The 16,864-nt window shown below is 40.9% G+C and overlaps 1 protein-coding gene across 1 annotated transcript in view; it reads right to left on the bottom strand.

The window, feature by feature from the left end:
* LOC109467495 (talin-1-like) overlaps positions 1-16,864 on the bottom strand; it is a gene marked incomplete at its 3' end in the record, with an annotated part of 133,275 nt that overhangs the window by 22,923 nt on the left and 93,488 nt on the right. The window contains exons 29-37 of the mRNA XM_019765507.1: positions 16,565-16,669; positions 15,260-15,382; positions 12,726-12,845; positions 5,481-5,678; positions 4,000-4,139; positions 3,443-3,536; positions 1,337-1,426; positions 710-832; positions 242-385 (exon numbers count right to left, since the gene is read on the bottom strand). Coding sequence (XP_019621066.1) covers positions 242-385; positions 710-832; positions 1,337-1,426; positions 3,443-3,536; positions 4,000-4,139; positions 5,481-5,678; positions 12,726-12,845; positions 15,260-15,382; positions 16,565-16,669 — 1,137 coding nt within the window. The remainder of the gene's footprint in view (positions 1-241; positions 386-709; positions 833-1,336; positions 1,427-3,442; positions 3,537-3,999; positions 4,140-5,480; positions 5,679-12,725; positions 12,846-15,259; positions 15,383-16,564; positions 16,670-16,864) is intronic.

Below are 16,864 nucleotides of genomic sequence, written 5' to 3' on the forward strand. Positions count from 1 at the left end.
ATCGAGTAACTTACTGTTACAGAACTGGAAGTAAAGCACTATTACTAACAAACTACTGTAGTAACACTAGTTACTGTACTAGGGCTGGGAAGCAAGCCTACTATACAGTATATCCTCCTCTTCTCTGCTGCTGCGGTGACGAAGCTTCTGCAAAGCTGCAAGCTTTCGGCCATTCTGCTGCAGCGTAAAACCAACATTAACTGAAACCTACTGTTACCGTACTGGAACTTCCGGCCCGTACCTGAGCCTGAGACGTCGTCGGGTCCAGAAGCTGCTGACACGCCATCTGGATCGCCTGGTTTGCCCGGGCAAACTGCGATTGATCCACCAGTCCTTGGCGCCCGGCCTGGCTTGAAGGGTCCGCAATGCCCACAAGGTAGGCAGTCTGTAGGAATAGGGAAGAATTCTGATCACTATTGAATGGCAACATAAGATATGTAATGGGTGACAGTGTTTCTGTTTAATGTCTGCAATGACAACAAGATACGCAGCCTGCCTAAATATGGAGAAAAATTCTGTCACTGTCAGAGATCAGCATATTAAGATTTGCACTGTGTGACATCTGGAGCTGCATAGTTCCTGTTTAGAACTTTATTCAGCCTGTCACATGACTGGTTTTGCCTGTGTGGCTTCTTCAAGAGTACAGAGACTAAAAAATCTTGGAAAAATTACTGTAACAGCAAGTTTACTAAGAAGAAACCCTCCATACCTGAGCAGCTGCCTCTGTGAGCCCACAGACTGCAGTAGAAGCTCTGGTCACGGCAGAACCAAACTCCTCATGTTCACTGTTCTTAGCATGCTGGGTGATGGAGCTCATCGACTCGCCCAGTGTCTGCAAGAAAAAACAATTAGAGATTTTAGACATGGGAATATTTTGGGTTTTCGTGACCTTCAAGTACACCAATTTATTGTGTCTGACCATTAAAAGTTTTGTCATTCCGCTTGTCAGTCTTCCCTACACATATACAATCCAACCGTTACTACATTTTGTACTCTGGATGGATAAACAGAATGATGCAAAAACCAAGAGCTCATCCACCAAAAACACCTAGATGTAATAAAAACTTATTCATTACATCCACATCTTTTCCTAGCCATTTCCAAGAATTTCCAAAATAATATTACAATATACATGTAGCATGTTTGACATGTAACCTAAAGACATCTAACAAGTACTTGATCAGTAGTAACATGTTCTGTGGTGTATGCATGTATCGTAGCAAACAAACTTTCTAGAAACAATGCTTTACTAAAGCCTGTCAAGTCATGCATACAAGAGTTTCTGAGAAAAAAACTTCTTCAAGACTTCAAGAAATCTTAAGACACCGTCTCCCACCTTAGACTTGTCCATGACTGTCTCCAGACAGTCGAAGTAAGTGAGGTCGTTCACCGGCTCCATGGGGTTGTCCAGCATACTGCGCATTACCTGTAATACAAAAACACTGTTAGAACTAACCTGCACACCCCTGGGGCTGCAATGGTAGCAGCCAGATTACATGGAGGACACTTATGGTGGACTGTCCCATTTCCATGCTATGGGTAGGGCAAGACATTTTTCAATCATGAAGCAAGTATGCGACATTGGAAGTCAACAATACATATCATCCAATAGATTGATAGACAAATTGATAAAACACCATTACATGCCTTGCACAAGATCTGACTGAAAAGGTAAAATTCCACAAGCATGTTCATACACAAACATTCCTATCAAATCTGGCACAAATGCAGAAAGATACAGTTTAATATTCAATATCAAGATATCACAAGTATCAAGTCAGTTTGGTGGGTTTTTGAGAACAAATTATGATGGGAAAAGTAGACTTCTTGTCATTGAAATACCAAGGTTCCCATCATTGAAATACCAAAGAGCATTCCTCAAGCAATACTAGAAACAGGCATGGTCAAAAGAAGGAAAAACATATCAATTTTCCAGTCAGTGTTGGGGATTTTGAAAAGCCATATACATGTAGAGACAAAACGGGATACATGTAGGACAGCTAATAGATTTCCTGTCCCTTCAATATTGAAATAACCGTTTGTTGCTAGCATATTAAGTGAAAGAGAGAACTGACAGACAGAAAAAATGATGAGAATACAGAAAAAATAAAAAGAGAGAGTTTGAAAGAAAGAAAGGGAGCATGTGTTGACCCTAGTCTGGCTGTTGAAGTGTGAGATGTAGACTTCCACACTCTTAGTGATGATGTCAGGATGGGGCAGGACGATGTGCATCTCCATGTCCTTCTTCAACTCCGAGACTTTCCTCGTCTCCGTGGAAACCACAGCTGAGGAGGAGGAGGAGGAATGGACCTCCGTGATCTCTGTCACCGTCTGGTGATGAGGATTGAAGGAGGGATGGAGAGAGAGATGGAGAGAGAGAGATGGAGAGGAGAGAGAGAGAGAAGAAAGAAAAGACTCAAAAATAGTACAGAAGAAAGATGCAAAAAAAGTCAATACTAAAAAAAAATTAGTCTAAGCACTAAGAATGAGATGAGAAGAAAAGAGTTAGTATTAGTTACTCAAAGATGAAGAGAAAATAAGTCAAAGACATGAGAGCGAAAAATGCTCATGGAGAAAAAAGTCTTGTAGTGAAGACTTCTTGAGAAAGACTTTTAAATTAAGATTGTCGCTAAGACTTTAAGTACAGTAGTTTCCGTGATCTGCTCTTCTGAAGTTTTCTCCGTCTTGACAGTTTCTGTAGAAGTCTAGGATTGAGTGAGAGGGAGAAAGGGACAACGAAGAAAAGAAGCCAGCTGAAATAAGCAAAACAGAAAACAAAAACAAGCAAAGCAACACAAAAGAGTTAAAGCAATGTTAAAACTAAACTAAATCATATGTTTCAGTGTTAGAATGTTAATGAATTGCACAAAAGCAAATGAATATGAACTAATGATAATTTTTTTTAATGGCTTTTACGTGAAACAAAAAATATTTGTGGAAAACACAAAAGATTGAGCAAAGCATGAAAATGTAAGTACAGCTGCAGTTTCTTCTGTCTTTTCTTCTGTGTCTTCAGGTGTTTCACCTGTCTCAGGTACATCTTCAGACGGCTAAGGTGTGAGTTAAGGAGTAAGTAAAGGGACAAGAAAGACAAGAAAGGCAAACCAAGTCATACTACAAGTACAAGACAGGAAAATAAGACTGTAAAAAACAAGGCTGGAATGGAAAACTTAGATCTGAAGAAAAAGGCACATTTCAAGATGGTAGCTTCGTCTTCCTTCAAGAAATTTGAAGACATGTAAAAAGGAGGCCAAGAAGACGGAAGAAAAAAGGTACCTTCTTCAGGTATTTTCTCTGAATCTTAAGAATATAAATTTGTCTGTCTTCAAGACATTACCATCCTTAAAGATGGAGGCATGTAAAAAGGAAGTCAGACCAGAGAAAGGGCACCTTCTTCAGGAATCTTCTCTAAACCTTAAGATGTTAGTTTTGACTTCCTTACCTCAATGTTCCTTAAGGCGTTGTCACACTCCTTCTGCCCCGGAGCTGTCTGCATACAGATGTTGATCAGCTGGTTAATGCTGTCAGTCACCGACCTGGGAAACAAACAAGTAAACATAAACAATCTAGTAAACAACTTAACAAAAGCTGGTACAGGTAACTAGTAAGACATGAGCCATGATCATTGCCAATAAATGCAAATTATACAAAAGATAAATACACAAATCAGCATCTTGGCTTTAGAATGCTTCCTCTTTTATTTATTTTAAACAGTTTGACAAAAATGTAGAAAGACGTAGTTTGATGTCCAGTATCAAAATACCATATACCAATATCAAAGTACCAAATTAAAGTCTTTAATCAGTTTGGTAGGTTTTCGAAAAGAAACTCTGACGGAAAATGTAACTTGACTAGATGACTATAAACAGAGATGGCCAAAAGGCCAAGGAAAGACACAGTTTGAGCAATTTCAAAGTGTTGTCAGTGTCAGTGCGGAGGACTTTGAAAAGTAGATTACTGATTTGTTAGACAGTGTGACTTAAGTTAAAGACATCTCACCTTGCAGCTGAAGCGAGTTGGTTCTTGGCGTTGGGAGCGTTGGGATCAGCTGAGAGAGACTTGGCAGCCAGCAGGAGTTTGGAGGATGACATGGAGATACTCTTCAGGTTACTCACCATCAAAGACTGCTGCTCCTCATCCTAAGGAACAAAGGAAGGAAAGAACAGGTTAATAGATGACAGGAGATACTCTTCAGGTTACTCACCATCAAGGACTGCTGTTCTTCATCCTAAGGAACAAAGGAAGGAAAGAACAGGTTAATAGATGACAGGAGATGCTCTTCAGGTTACTGACCATCAAGGACTGCTGCTCTTCATCCTGGGATAGAGGGAAGGAAAGAACAGGTTAATAGATGACAGGAGATGCTCTTCAAGTTACTGACCATCAAGGACTGCTGTTCTTCATCCTGGGAACAAGGGAAGGAAAGAGCAGGTTAACAGATGACAGGAGATACACTTCAGGTTACTGACCATCAAAGACTGCTGCTCTTCATCCTGGGATAGAGGGAAGGAAAGAACAGGTTAATAGATGACAGGAGATACTCTTCAGGTTACTCACCATCAAGGACTGCTGTTCTTCATCCTGGGATAGAGGGAAGGAAAGAACAGGTTAATAGATGACAGGAGATACTCTTCAGGTTACTGACCATCAAGGACTGCTGCTCTTCATCCTAAGGAACAAAGGAAGGAAAGAACAGGTTAACAGATGACATGGAGATACTCTTCAGGTTACTCACCATCAAGGACTGCTGTTCTTCATCCTAAGGAACAAAGGAAGGAAAGAACAGGTTAATAGATGACATGGAGATACTCTTCAGGTTACTCACCATCAAGGACTGCTGTTCCTCATCCTGGGAACAAGAGAAGTCAGCAGATGAATCAACAGTGAGTTTGTTCTTGCAATTTAGACAATGAAAACAAAAGTACAGCTGGAAAGAAGTCTGCTTTGGTTGGTTTGGCATTAGTAGCATTCACACTACTCTTCCTGGAGTCTTGACTAATAAGATTGCACATTGAGGCATGTCTGTACTCTTTTTCAAACTCTCTTAGCTGACATTATTACTTCTCAGCATTGAAAAACTATACAGTGGCTGCTGGAGAAATTTTGAAAATGACTTAGCAGTATCTTGAAGCTCTTTAGAGATCCTACATGTACAAGTTGCCTGATAGAAAGTAATTGCTTCTGTAAGACATACCGAGGTCTGTGCTGCATGCCAGCCTCCAGTAACAGGCTGAAGTCCTTGCTGAACTTGCCCGAGGCCTGCTACTATTACTACTAACTACTACTACTACTACTACTACTGTACTACAGCTACTACATCTACTACTACAGTACTACGTACCGAGGTCTGTGCTGCCATCTGCATGCCAGCCTCCAGTAGCAGGCTGAAGTCCTTGCTGAAATTTCGAGATTACTACTTCACTACTACTGCTACTACTACAGTGCTACTACAGTACACCAGCTACTACAGTACTACATACCGAAGTCTGTGCTGCCATCTGCATCCCAGCCTCCAGTAGCAAGCTGAAGTCCTTACTGAACTTGCCGGAGGCCTGGGCCAGTTGCTCGTGAGTTCCCTTTGAGGCCACGACCAGTTCGCTGGACGCCATGTTGAGCTCCTGCGCAGCCGTACTGAGCATCGTCTGAACCTCCTGGAAACTGACATCGCCCTTCTGGAGCTGCGGAGGAGGAGAATAGGGTTACTTAGCAACAGATGAGGCTGTGAAGGCTGCGTGAGGGAGGGTTAGATGGGAAACTGACATCGCCTTTCTGCAGATGAGGAGAATAGGTTGATGAGAGGGGTTGCATAGCAACAGATGAGGCTGGGTGAAGGATGGTTAGATGGGAAACTGATATTGCCCTCTTGGAGCTGTGGATGAAGAGAATAGGGTGATGAGAGGGGTCGCTAAGCAACAGATGGGGATAAAGAAGAGTTGAGGATGAAGGGTTAGATAGTGGGAGATGCCAGTCTTACTGAAACTGACATCGCCTTTCTGGAGCTGCGGATGAGCAAGAGGAGGAAGGATGAAGATGATCATGATAGCAAGGTTTGCTTAGCAACAGATGGGGACGAGAAGGGTTAGACAGTGGGAGATGCCAGTCTTACTGAACTCTTGGTTGGTTTGTCAAAAAGATAGTCAATAGTAGTATGAGAATTTTGTAACATGTTCTTTTGAAAGGCCTTATCATTTCGAAGAGTTATAGACATTTTGGGGAATATGAATTTTGATTCAGGAGCTTAGAAGAAAAGGTGTTCAACAGAATATAGATACTGCAAAATCTACATTTTCCAAATTGCTTCCTTTCAGCCTCTGGAAATTTTTGACATTTGCAGTTTGACTACACGTGTACTGTAGGCGCTCCAGACCCACATCTGCAGTACCACATTTGGCCTACAGGGGGCTCTTTACAGCATGAACACTGGCATCAACCACTGAGTTTTATCACAAATAACATTACATATAAAATCTGCTGTTGGGAGAAAGGGAAGAAAAGATTAGGAAAAGAAAGAAAATGGCATGAAATCTACAATCATCTAGAATCTGCAAACATCTAGAAATGGCATGAAAACTACAACTATGACAAGAAGCTGCCATGATGGTGTTCTAAAATGAAGTTAGAGGTCAACTACATGTACATGAAGGTCAAGTTCTTTTTCTACTGCAGAAAAAGCTGAACGAGTCAATATACAGAATGGCAGATGAATCAGCCAGGAATTTTATAGTTGAAAAGTCGAAATTCGGTCAACTGTGAGTCTAAATTCTTGGTGGAAAACATGACTAAACCCTGAAAATGACACAGAGGGTATGACTAGGTTTTCCATGACTCATGTTCTCTGGTTACGAGCCAACAAAAGATATGAGAGGTATTTATCTGTTACACCCCTAAAATAGCCTCTGGCGGAGTACAGAGGATGAGTCAGTTGTGCGTGACATTTTCAAGGTCACCAGGTGTTGTCACACCTGTGAACTGATGCATACATGAATGGGGCAGACCATAATAGTCTTTTTTTTCAAGGTCTTAATGGTGGTGTTGGGGAACAGTGCTTGCCCAAGATTGCCTTCCCAAGTCACAAACAAACAAACAAAAACCACGGCAACAACAAAAAATCAAAACACTAACAAACAAAAACTTTCTACTACCAAAACACTTTCTTATAAGGGACCTGGAAGGAAATTGTAATAAAAGACTTCTGAAATTCCTTTCTAGAGAAATTGGAGAAGTCTTAATATTCAAGGTCACCCCAATTCCATGGCTGTGTTAGAGGTTAAAGCGGTGCATTTACTGAGCAAGGTCAGGGGTCAGGTGGGGAGGGGGGCAGGGGTTCTAAGGCATCTACAGTAGGCTGATAGAAACCACCACCAGCGTTGCCACCTCTAGAGAGTTCAGTCCAGAGCTCAGAATTGTCCTTCATTGTTTGTGCATTGTGCACAAGTGCTGATGCTTCATTGCTAGATGTCTTGTAAGACTAGATTGCCAGTGCTAGTTGTCTTTTGAATCAAATATATCACAATTCTTTGAACCTGACATGGCTTGTGAGATAAGGATTCATCATAGAAACTCCATCATTGAATGATTCAAGAATCTAGGAAGTTTTCAGTCCCGGAAAAGTTGGATCAATGGGTTCCATAGTCTTAAGTTTGTTGAAGACAAATTCCTTTCCTTCAGAAACCATCCCAAGGTTTCTGCTCTTATAGATCAATTTTTAAGTCAGTGCATTAATTCCATCCATCTGAAGGTTTCCATACAGAATCTTCATCCAAAATCCATTGGAATCTTTTGCCTCCTCCTTTTTGAACTTCCAGCTTCTTTCTTTCAAGTGCCATGACAAAACTTCATCTGCTTTCTCTACTATTTTAGAGCAACAACTTTTCCATCACGAATGCCATGTTAACAACTGGAATTCCTCATTTTCCATATGGAAGTCAATCCAACGACTGGAATCTTGTCCAAAACATTTCTCTCCATTTTTAGAATTTTTGGCTTCAAGTAATTCTATCCTCTCTGGATTTATTCCTTCTTGTACCAAATTTTCTGATTTTTTGTGTTGATTTTAACTTGTAAATGGAGACGGGATTGTTTTATCTCCTTTGGATTTGCATGCTTAGTATCATTAGAGTATGGTAATTTACAGTTTCTGTACTACACTTCTTCATATTGCAATGTGTTTTTTTTCTTAATCAGATCCAATCAGAACTAATTTCTAAAATTTGACGAGAGATCATGTCTCCCTTATTTGTGTTTCTCAATCTATTATTTCCAAAACATTTGCATCCCTAATGTACATGTGCCTTTTATTGAGCAAGATTTGTAATGTTTTCTTGTGACCTTTACATAGCCAAATGTGGCAAAAACGTTCATTCAATGATTTATTCAACACTGAGGTCTTTTCAAGCCAATTCTGAGCTCTGGACACACAAGAGTTAACCAAACCCAAGACGTTACATCTTGCTTAAAGATGGTGAGTCCCTCAGCAGACATCTTCCTTCCTCCAAACTCAATCTTATCAAACACTGAGAGAACCGAGACAACCAGCTTCGTAGCCGAGAGGTGAAACTCCTTGGAGATTTTCGCGACTTTTATCTTTGCTGCCAGAGCCTGGTTGTATCTCATCGCCGCCACGCGAACCAGACGGCGGTACCGCTGCAGAACGCCGATCTTTCTTGCCCTCGGTCCGTCGATTTCTTCCTTTACGTTGCACTGGATCCCGAATTCGCGGCCTTTCACCATGGAGGGATAGCTGCGGAAGAATTCGTCGTAGTTGGGCCAGACATAGTTGCGATCCTGCGGCTTTTCTTCCACTTTCCCGCGTACGATTTCTTCCGACGATCGCACCCTCACTTCTTCTTCAGACTCGAAACTCAGAATCTCAACCTTCTCTGTTTTCTCTTCCTTAACCTGCGCGGTTGGCTCCATATCTGGGTAGTTGCGGAAAAAAGCGTCGAAATTCGGCTTGACGGTATCCTTGGGGACGTCATGATCATCTGGGACTTTAATCCACTCACGTGTAATGGTTGGTGTTTCCATCCGCTTTCGCGCTTCTTCCATGTAGTGTCGGAAGAAGGCTTCGAAATCCAGGTTACGTTCCTCCGGTCGTATTTTCCTTTCCTCTATGTTGGTCAGACCTTCCGAGTAGTCGAGTCGCTCGGGCATGGTGAAATCGCAGTGGGGGAATTCCACCTCCTCTTTGGGTTTCGGTTTCTCTGGGTAGGGCTCCCCGTGTCCGATGTAGCGGAAAAATGCCTCAAAGACGGGGGTGGAGTCGTCCACGTGGATATCTTCATCGGTTTCGTCGATGTGGTAGGTGCGGCGCTTCACAATCGGTTGTTCCATCTGCATCCTTATACGTCGCTTTTCGTCATCAAATCGTTCGTCCGGGCGTTCGTCGGTTATCGACTGGACCGTCGCCACGGTTTCCACATCCGAATCGTCCCACTCGATCACTTCCTCCTTCTCCTCTTCCTCCACTTTCGCTTTCTTCCGTTTCACTTTCTTCTTCGGCGACGGCTTGAGACTGTCCAGGTTGATGATGGCCTTCCCAGTTGCCGTCTTGTCGATTCCGTAGTTTAACACATGTTTCTCCTCCTCCACGTACTCGACTTCGACCTCACGCTCGACGAACTGTACCTCCTGTTTGCGTTTACGTTCCTGCCGCAGCGCGGATAGGTTTACCACCGCCTGCCCGGCTTTTCCTTGCTCGATACCGTAGTTGTAAACCGTCTGGTCGAAGTCGACTTCATTCCAGTCGATGTCTGTGCTGTTGACGGACATTGCATCGTACTGGCTGCTGCCTGACGTGATGGAAGTTGTGAACGTTGTAGACGTCGTGTCTACTCCTAGCTCCTGCGGTTTAAGCTCTTCCACAAACGGTTTTCCGAGTGTACCGGTGTTTTGTACGCCGCCGTAACTGTAGCTGTAGCTCATCGCTGCACCACGATCACCTTCTGGCTTCATTTCTTCCACAAAAGATCTCTGTACACCGTAATTCATCGAACGATCTCCCTCTGTCATGAATCCTTGCGCTCCTCCGTTGAGCAGAATGACTTGTTGGCCACCATACATAGCCGGCACTCCATACTGCCCCCCGTATGGCATTCCTGGAAGGCTGTACATTCCTGGAACTCCGTTTTGGTACATGGCTGCTTGTCCCTCCGGCGGGTACCCCTGCCCCTCCCACGTGGACGAAATGGTATATCCCTCCGCGCCGCCTTGCGGTGGTGACCCGTAAGGTCGCAGGTCGTAAGGTTGAAGTTCGGAGGTCGCCGCCCCGCTGACGTAATATTGGGTCAAGTCAACGTTCGGAAGAGCCTGTGTGATATCAGATTACAGGGTTGGAGCGGTTGTCATGGAAACCACTGGCCCGCCACCGTCACCACAGTTACTGTCACCACGGCAATACACCACCACACCCGACACCCCGCACTAACACCACACACGGATTAGTCATCGTCTTACCTGCTGGACGGGGTTCAGTTAAGGACAAGAGAAGGGTAGATCCAAAAATTGCTATTTTTCCTTTCAGCCTGTTTTCTTTTTGTTGTAAATTTTAAGAAATGAAACTTTCTGTTTTGGGACAAGGTAATAATAAAACACACAGGAATTTTGCCCAAATTTCTTTTTGTTGTTACTTTTTAGAATGAAGTTTTCTGTTTTAGGACAAGGTAATGTTAAAAATACAGGACTTTGGCCCATATTTCTATGAAAATCTTTTTCCCTTTTGTTGTTGTTTTTGCTGTAACGTCAAGGATTGAAACAAAAACAGTGTATATTAGAAGTCCTGGTTTAGGCAAGGCTCTAAAAATGCAGGAATTTTGCCCATTTTCAGTTTCAGCAAGACAAACTACAATGTACTGCCTTCCTCTCTTTGTTGCTCTTTTTCCAGAAGGCAGAATCTAAAAATAGATCTTTTGTAGCCAAAACAAGTGCTTGTCAATCATTTAAATGCTAAACCTCTCTTGTCCTTAGTTGAACCTGTCCACTGGATCCAGCAACATCAGTTGAGTCCAACACAACAATATAATGATACCAAAACACACACAAAACCACAACAGTACAAACAACAGTTTGGGACATGGCAAGGCAACTCTGGGCTTCACTTTTCCAACCCACATATACTGTTTTCCGATCACAATACCTGGTCTGGGTTTCATGTCTCTGAATGTTTAACCAAGTTTCGGTACTCATCTGTACTTCTAGCTTGGATGTTTGGAGCTTTTGGAGACTGTGGAAAAGAACAGGGGCACAGAAAGCAGAAAGGAATGCACTGCAAAACACTGGTCTGGGTTTGTAAAAAACATGAAGAATTCTTAATGTTTTCTGAATTTTTAAAGCACTGTTGAAGAACAAGTAACGACGGGAATGGATTTGAAATGAACCACTAAGTTTTCAACTTTCTCTTCACCATCAAAAATGTTTCAGAATCACTTAAAATAGTAATGGTGGCTTTGTTTGAGTTGCTAGAAAAGTAGAAAAGGCTGAACATAGAAAAGTGACCTTTATGCTTTTAATAAAAATTCAGACATTGATAAAACTGTTTATTTGTTTGTTTGATACAAACCCAGACATAGATGGTAGAATGACTGAAAAATGGAACTCGTAAATAGCAAATGAGAAAATTATGTTGCAGTTAAATGATACTACATGTAATTAAATTATAGACTATAATGTATATTGCACAAGCATGATGACATGTATGTTATATCTAAGCATGTTGACTTTTTCAAAGCAAATGTATTAGCCTACAAGTACATCTTTTTCTAGAGCACTTTCTATGACTGTTACAATAAATGCATGGCAATGAAAAAAGAATTAATATGTGCAAGTGATATTAAGCAATATGGCACACTATACTATGCTATACACTGCCAGCATTGGCTTGAAAATCTTAATTGTTACTGGCAATACTGGTGGAAATTATAACATAGAAGCTGCTTAGGTGGTGAAGATGATCAAGCAAAGGTTTTATGTGGAAATTTAAAAAAATACAGTTTTCTTTAAAGGGATGGTAATAGAACAGATTATGATGAATAGATCTAGAAAGAACAGGTTGGAATGATTGTATTCAATGGTGTCTGTGAATTATAGTATACACAAATCAAAATAAAAAGAGGAATCACCTACCTGTAAAGCATTAAAATAAGTACAGAAAAAAATGTGCACAAAGAAATTTGGAAAGAGTGGAAGAGAAAGAATCAGATGAAGGAGGTACAACCTACAGTAAAATTACTGTGAAACATAGCCACAATGTTTTGGAGAAAATGTAGCAATTTGGATGGGATAGAGATTTTGATACATTTTTCTTGTAACGATTTTTCCTCTAAATTCTAAACAGACTATGAACTAAGAAGCAGCTCATGTCTAACTATAAGAACATACCATCAGATGCCTGATTTAAGAAGAAACAATTTTTGTTTCTGATATATGTAATCTTTCATTATGCTTCATTTTAGAGCTGATTTATAGTAACATCCAACTTAACACTGACAATTCTTTCTATTCATTGACTTGAATTTTTTTCCAAACTTAAAAGTTAGAAACATCTATTGAAGATACAACCAAAAGTTTTAAAAATTTCCATTCATTTTTCTTTCATTTTGATTTCAGGTCACACTAACTTTAAATTGTTGCAGTCAAAAATCAGGCATCTTTGGTGTCTACTGTGACTAAAAACTACAATATTTTCTATTTTCGTTTGTTTTTCTGTTTGACTCTGAACCCAGCCCTACCTGTCCTGACAGCAGTGCCTTACTGGCCTCCCCGATGTTCCGGATTGCAAAGTCCACGTCACGCTGGCCTGGTAGGCAGTTCACACAGTTGTTCAGCGCGTGGGATACAGCTTTAGCAACCTGGGGAGAGAAGAAAATATGTCAGAAAAACTGTCAAAAAATTCTCAACATGTAAGTCCAGATTTCTTCGATGTCAAAAATTTCTCTACATTTTAGTAATAGTCCACATTTCTTCAGGACTGGTGTTGTTGAAAATTTGGAGAAAAATATACTTCATCAGTTGGCAAAGGAATTTTTGCCTAAATTTTTCAGCGCATGGGACACTGCCTTAGCAACCTGGCAAGAAAAGAAAATCTGTCAGAAAACTGTCAAAAATTCTCTGCATCTTAACCCAGATTTCTTTGGGCATTGCTGAAAACTCAGTGAGAATGCTATATAGGCACAAAAAAATGCTATCCAGCATGACAAAAATCCTAAGTATCCAATCTAATAAAAATTTTGCCCAATATCAGTCTTTTTCCTGCAAAAAACTACTTACCAGACTTACTTGAACCTAGGATCTGTTGGCCTTGTAAGGACTAAATGTCTAGAACTAACATTTTTTGGTAGTTTTCATGTAAAATGAATTCTTTGGTCCCATCTAGATCGGGAGCCGACCAACACGATGAATGGCCATTATGCTAACGGCGTATTTTCCTGGGACTCTCTTATCTGCAATTTTACGCATGTCCTCATCAATATTTGATTCTGCAGAGCCAAAAATCAGTCCCAGGGGAACAACATGGGTCTATTTCAGAACCCGACCTTGGGGCACCGTGACCTTGTGATGTCTGCCCCCCTCCTCACTGAATCATTTATGAGTTAGAAACTAAAAATCATGATTTTTCGTTGTGATCCTGATTTTAAAACAGGAATCTTTTTATCCAACTTATTTGAGAGAACACAAATTGCTGAAAGTTGTATTTTTAAATTTTATCATAGTTTCAGCCACTGCACTTTTTCTTATGTTAACTTTTTAATGTTTCTGTATATTATCAAAATAGTTTAAAAACCTGAGTCATATTTGATTGGCTGGTATTAAGATTTTCTCTCTCAAAAATGAACAACTTATGTAGAAGTGACTGCCTCCTTATGTAGAAGTGACGTAAGACCACTGACTACTTTTTATTTGTTGGGCCCTAAAATATTTTTCTCCTCTACACAAGCATTAAAAACCCTGTCTATAGTGACCACCTGTCCACATAGACCAGATTTTACCAGTCCCCCGAGTGTTCTTCTTGCTTTTGAACAGACAACTATAAACACACAAAAAGGTTACAGTCGTAGTTTAAACAAAATTACGCCCTATTGCCCGTGGAATGTCACCAAACAACTTTGCTCCGATTGTCCTTAAAGTTAAACACAGTGTTTCACGCTGAACAGGGCCCCAGTCAGGTCAAACCACAATTTTTTCCAGTATTTTTAGGGTAAATTTTCTCCTCTATTCAGTCAAATACTGGAGATAGAACCAGTTTTGTTTAGCCAAACAAATCACACAAATAAACAACAATTGAGTGGACAATACAAGTGTTTCACACCTGTGTGAAAGTGATTTGAAAACACTAAACCTGACACAACAAATCACACACAATCCTTTCACTTTCTAATTAACGAGGCTGTCCCACTTTCACTACTAAATTAGAAGTCCTTGTGACCAAATTAGCTGACATAACTTACATGACCTCACACATGTCCGGAGCCCTTAGGTGACAACTGTCCACTTTTCTGGGCCAGACGGCGGAAAACTCTTGTTTCCAAACAACAATTGACTCACCTGTACCTGAATATGTCTTCCTTCGACTCTAGACCAAACTGTAGTCAAACTACATAGTTGGATTTAACCCTTTTTTTAACCCTTTTAGAACTAAGATATTTACTGTATACTGAGCTGATTGTGAAAAGACTAGTCTATGACTATTGCGAGCTTGTTAAGAATTTGCCAGAGGGTTTGTTCTGTCAGCGTTGGAAAATAAATTATTGTAAGGCATTGTTTCCGACAGCCACTCGCACATACCTTGCTCAAAACTACAGACAAGACTGACTAAGTGTTTAGGAGTCTTGATCAAACAAACAACAGAATTAGGACAGCTTCAATGCAGTCTGAGAGAGTCTTCAAAGAGAATTGTCTTTTTTACAAACAAGCTTTTAGAGAAAATAAGCAACCGCAAATCCAAACCTACCTTGGCTCAAATGTACTTCTAAAAAATCTGAATTTTGGGACTAGACAAGATGATTGATACACATTTACAGATTCAGGGTGGGACCAGACTTCATGTACAGATATTGGAGTGGTTGTTCTGATCAGTTGTTGTACTACATTGTCCTGAGAACATAAATCAAACCTACCCTTACCTTACCTGGATAAAATTTATCGTTACATGCTTACACACACACAAAAAAAACAACAACTTTGAGCCCTACAAGAGAATAAAACCAAAGTTAGTGTTTTAGAGGACTTCACGTTGGTTCTTCCAGGCGGTTGCTGAGTTACAAACCTGCGCCAGACGTTGCTGGTTGTCGGGGTTGTTTGGATCGTTCACGGCCTTCTTTGCTTCCTCTATCAGGTTCACGGACTTGTCCATTACATCGCGGGCAGTGTCAATCAGGTGGTCCTGCGCCTGGAGAAAAAAAAATGAAAAAAGTGTATTTTTCTGCCTAAAAATAACCAATTTTGTACAAAAAAATATACAGAAGTGTCCTTACAATGTTGACAATATGTGCTGGTTCACAAATTGTTAGGTTTGGCTTTTGCACAGAGTAGGTAAAAATATGTTTTCCTCCCCATAACCGGATGGACTCTTCCATCTGACACTACAGTACAGCATATCTGGCCAGTGGACTGCACCATAAACAGGGGTGGCAGGGTTAGCTAATTTTTTTTAGTAAACTACATGCACTATTTTTTATCTCCTTCTTTTCATACTAACCAAAAACCTTTACAAAATACAAGAAAAAGGTTTCAGCTTCTACAAGATTAAAACAGTAAAAATGAAATTAAATTCGTCTTGTGTAGAACTCCCCGTTTGAGATGGTATGACCAGACATAGATCTTATCGTCCCAATTGTCCCCTGAAGGAAAACTTTTCCCAGAAAGGAGGATGTCTGAAGCCGGAGGGGGCAAACCGTTTACACTAATTACAGGGTTTGTATCGCGTCGTTAATCACTGTCACTCTTAAGTTAATTAGTTCTCAATAATTAGTTAATTCTCAGCTTCTCAGTACTCACATGCGTGACTGACTATAACTTTTAAGTTTAACGGAAAAACAGCTAGTTGAATCCAGTTCTCTTATGTTTTTTGTTGTTGTTTTGTTCTTAAATGTTACAACAGTGACATTAAGACTAAGGTCAGGGGTTAAGCTGTAGGTCGAGGGTCGCTCGTGACTCATGGCAGCATCATGTGTGACCTTCACGCGTGACCTTTGCTGACTGCTTGTTAAACTGGATCAGGTAACGATGCGTCACTAACGACTCTAAACCTAAACACAACAGACACGTCGGCAGAACATACTGTACCTGCGCAAAACCCTGATTTTTCACGGTTTCTGTTGGATGTTTGGTCAAAGTTGCATCACAATTTTTCCTGTTGCAGACGATATCTTTTCAGACACAACATTTGGAAACTACAGACGGGATGTTAACCTTTTATACACAAATACGACCTCATATGAGACGTTCTGCTGAAGTGCTATGCACAATACATTACGGATTTCACGCAGGTGCAGTATGCTCTGCTGAGGTGTACATGAAGTGCAGACAGGGCTGCCAACTGCCATCACACTGCTGACTACTATAGTATTACCTGTCTGTCGGAGGTAGCTGCTGCCACCCCCCGTACAGCACCGGTCAGTGTGCGGAGAGCGTTGGCTGTGTCTCTCGCTGCCAGGCCCGTGTAGTTCTCGTTGCCCTGGAAAGATACAGAAAAGGATCAAAATTTGTTTTCAAATGTCAAGTTTGTTGTTCAAACATGAACAATCATAACCTATCTCATGCAGGCAATTTACTTTTCTTTGGATAGTTTTCTAAGCTTATAAAAAAATATCAATCATGCCAATCTTATCTGTATTGTTACTCATTAATTGTGCTGTATCATACATCATTT

The sequence above is a fragment of the Branchiostoma belcheri genome, unplaced genomic scaffold (assembly GCF_001625305.1).
Source record: "Branchiostoma belcheri isolate BF01 breed outbred unplaced genomic scaffold, Haploidv18h27 scaffold180, whole genome shotgun sequence".
In the NCBI taxonomy this organism is placed as follows: domain Eukaryota; kingdom Metazoa; phylum Chordata; class Leptocardii; order Amphioxiformes; family Branchiostomatidae; genus Branchiostoma; species Branchiostoma belcheri.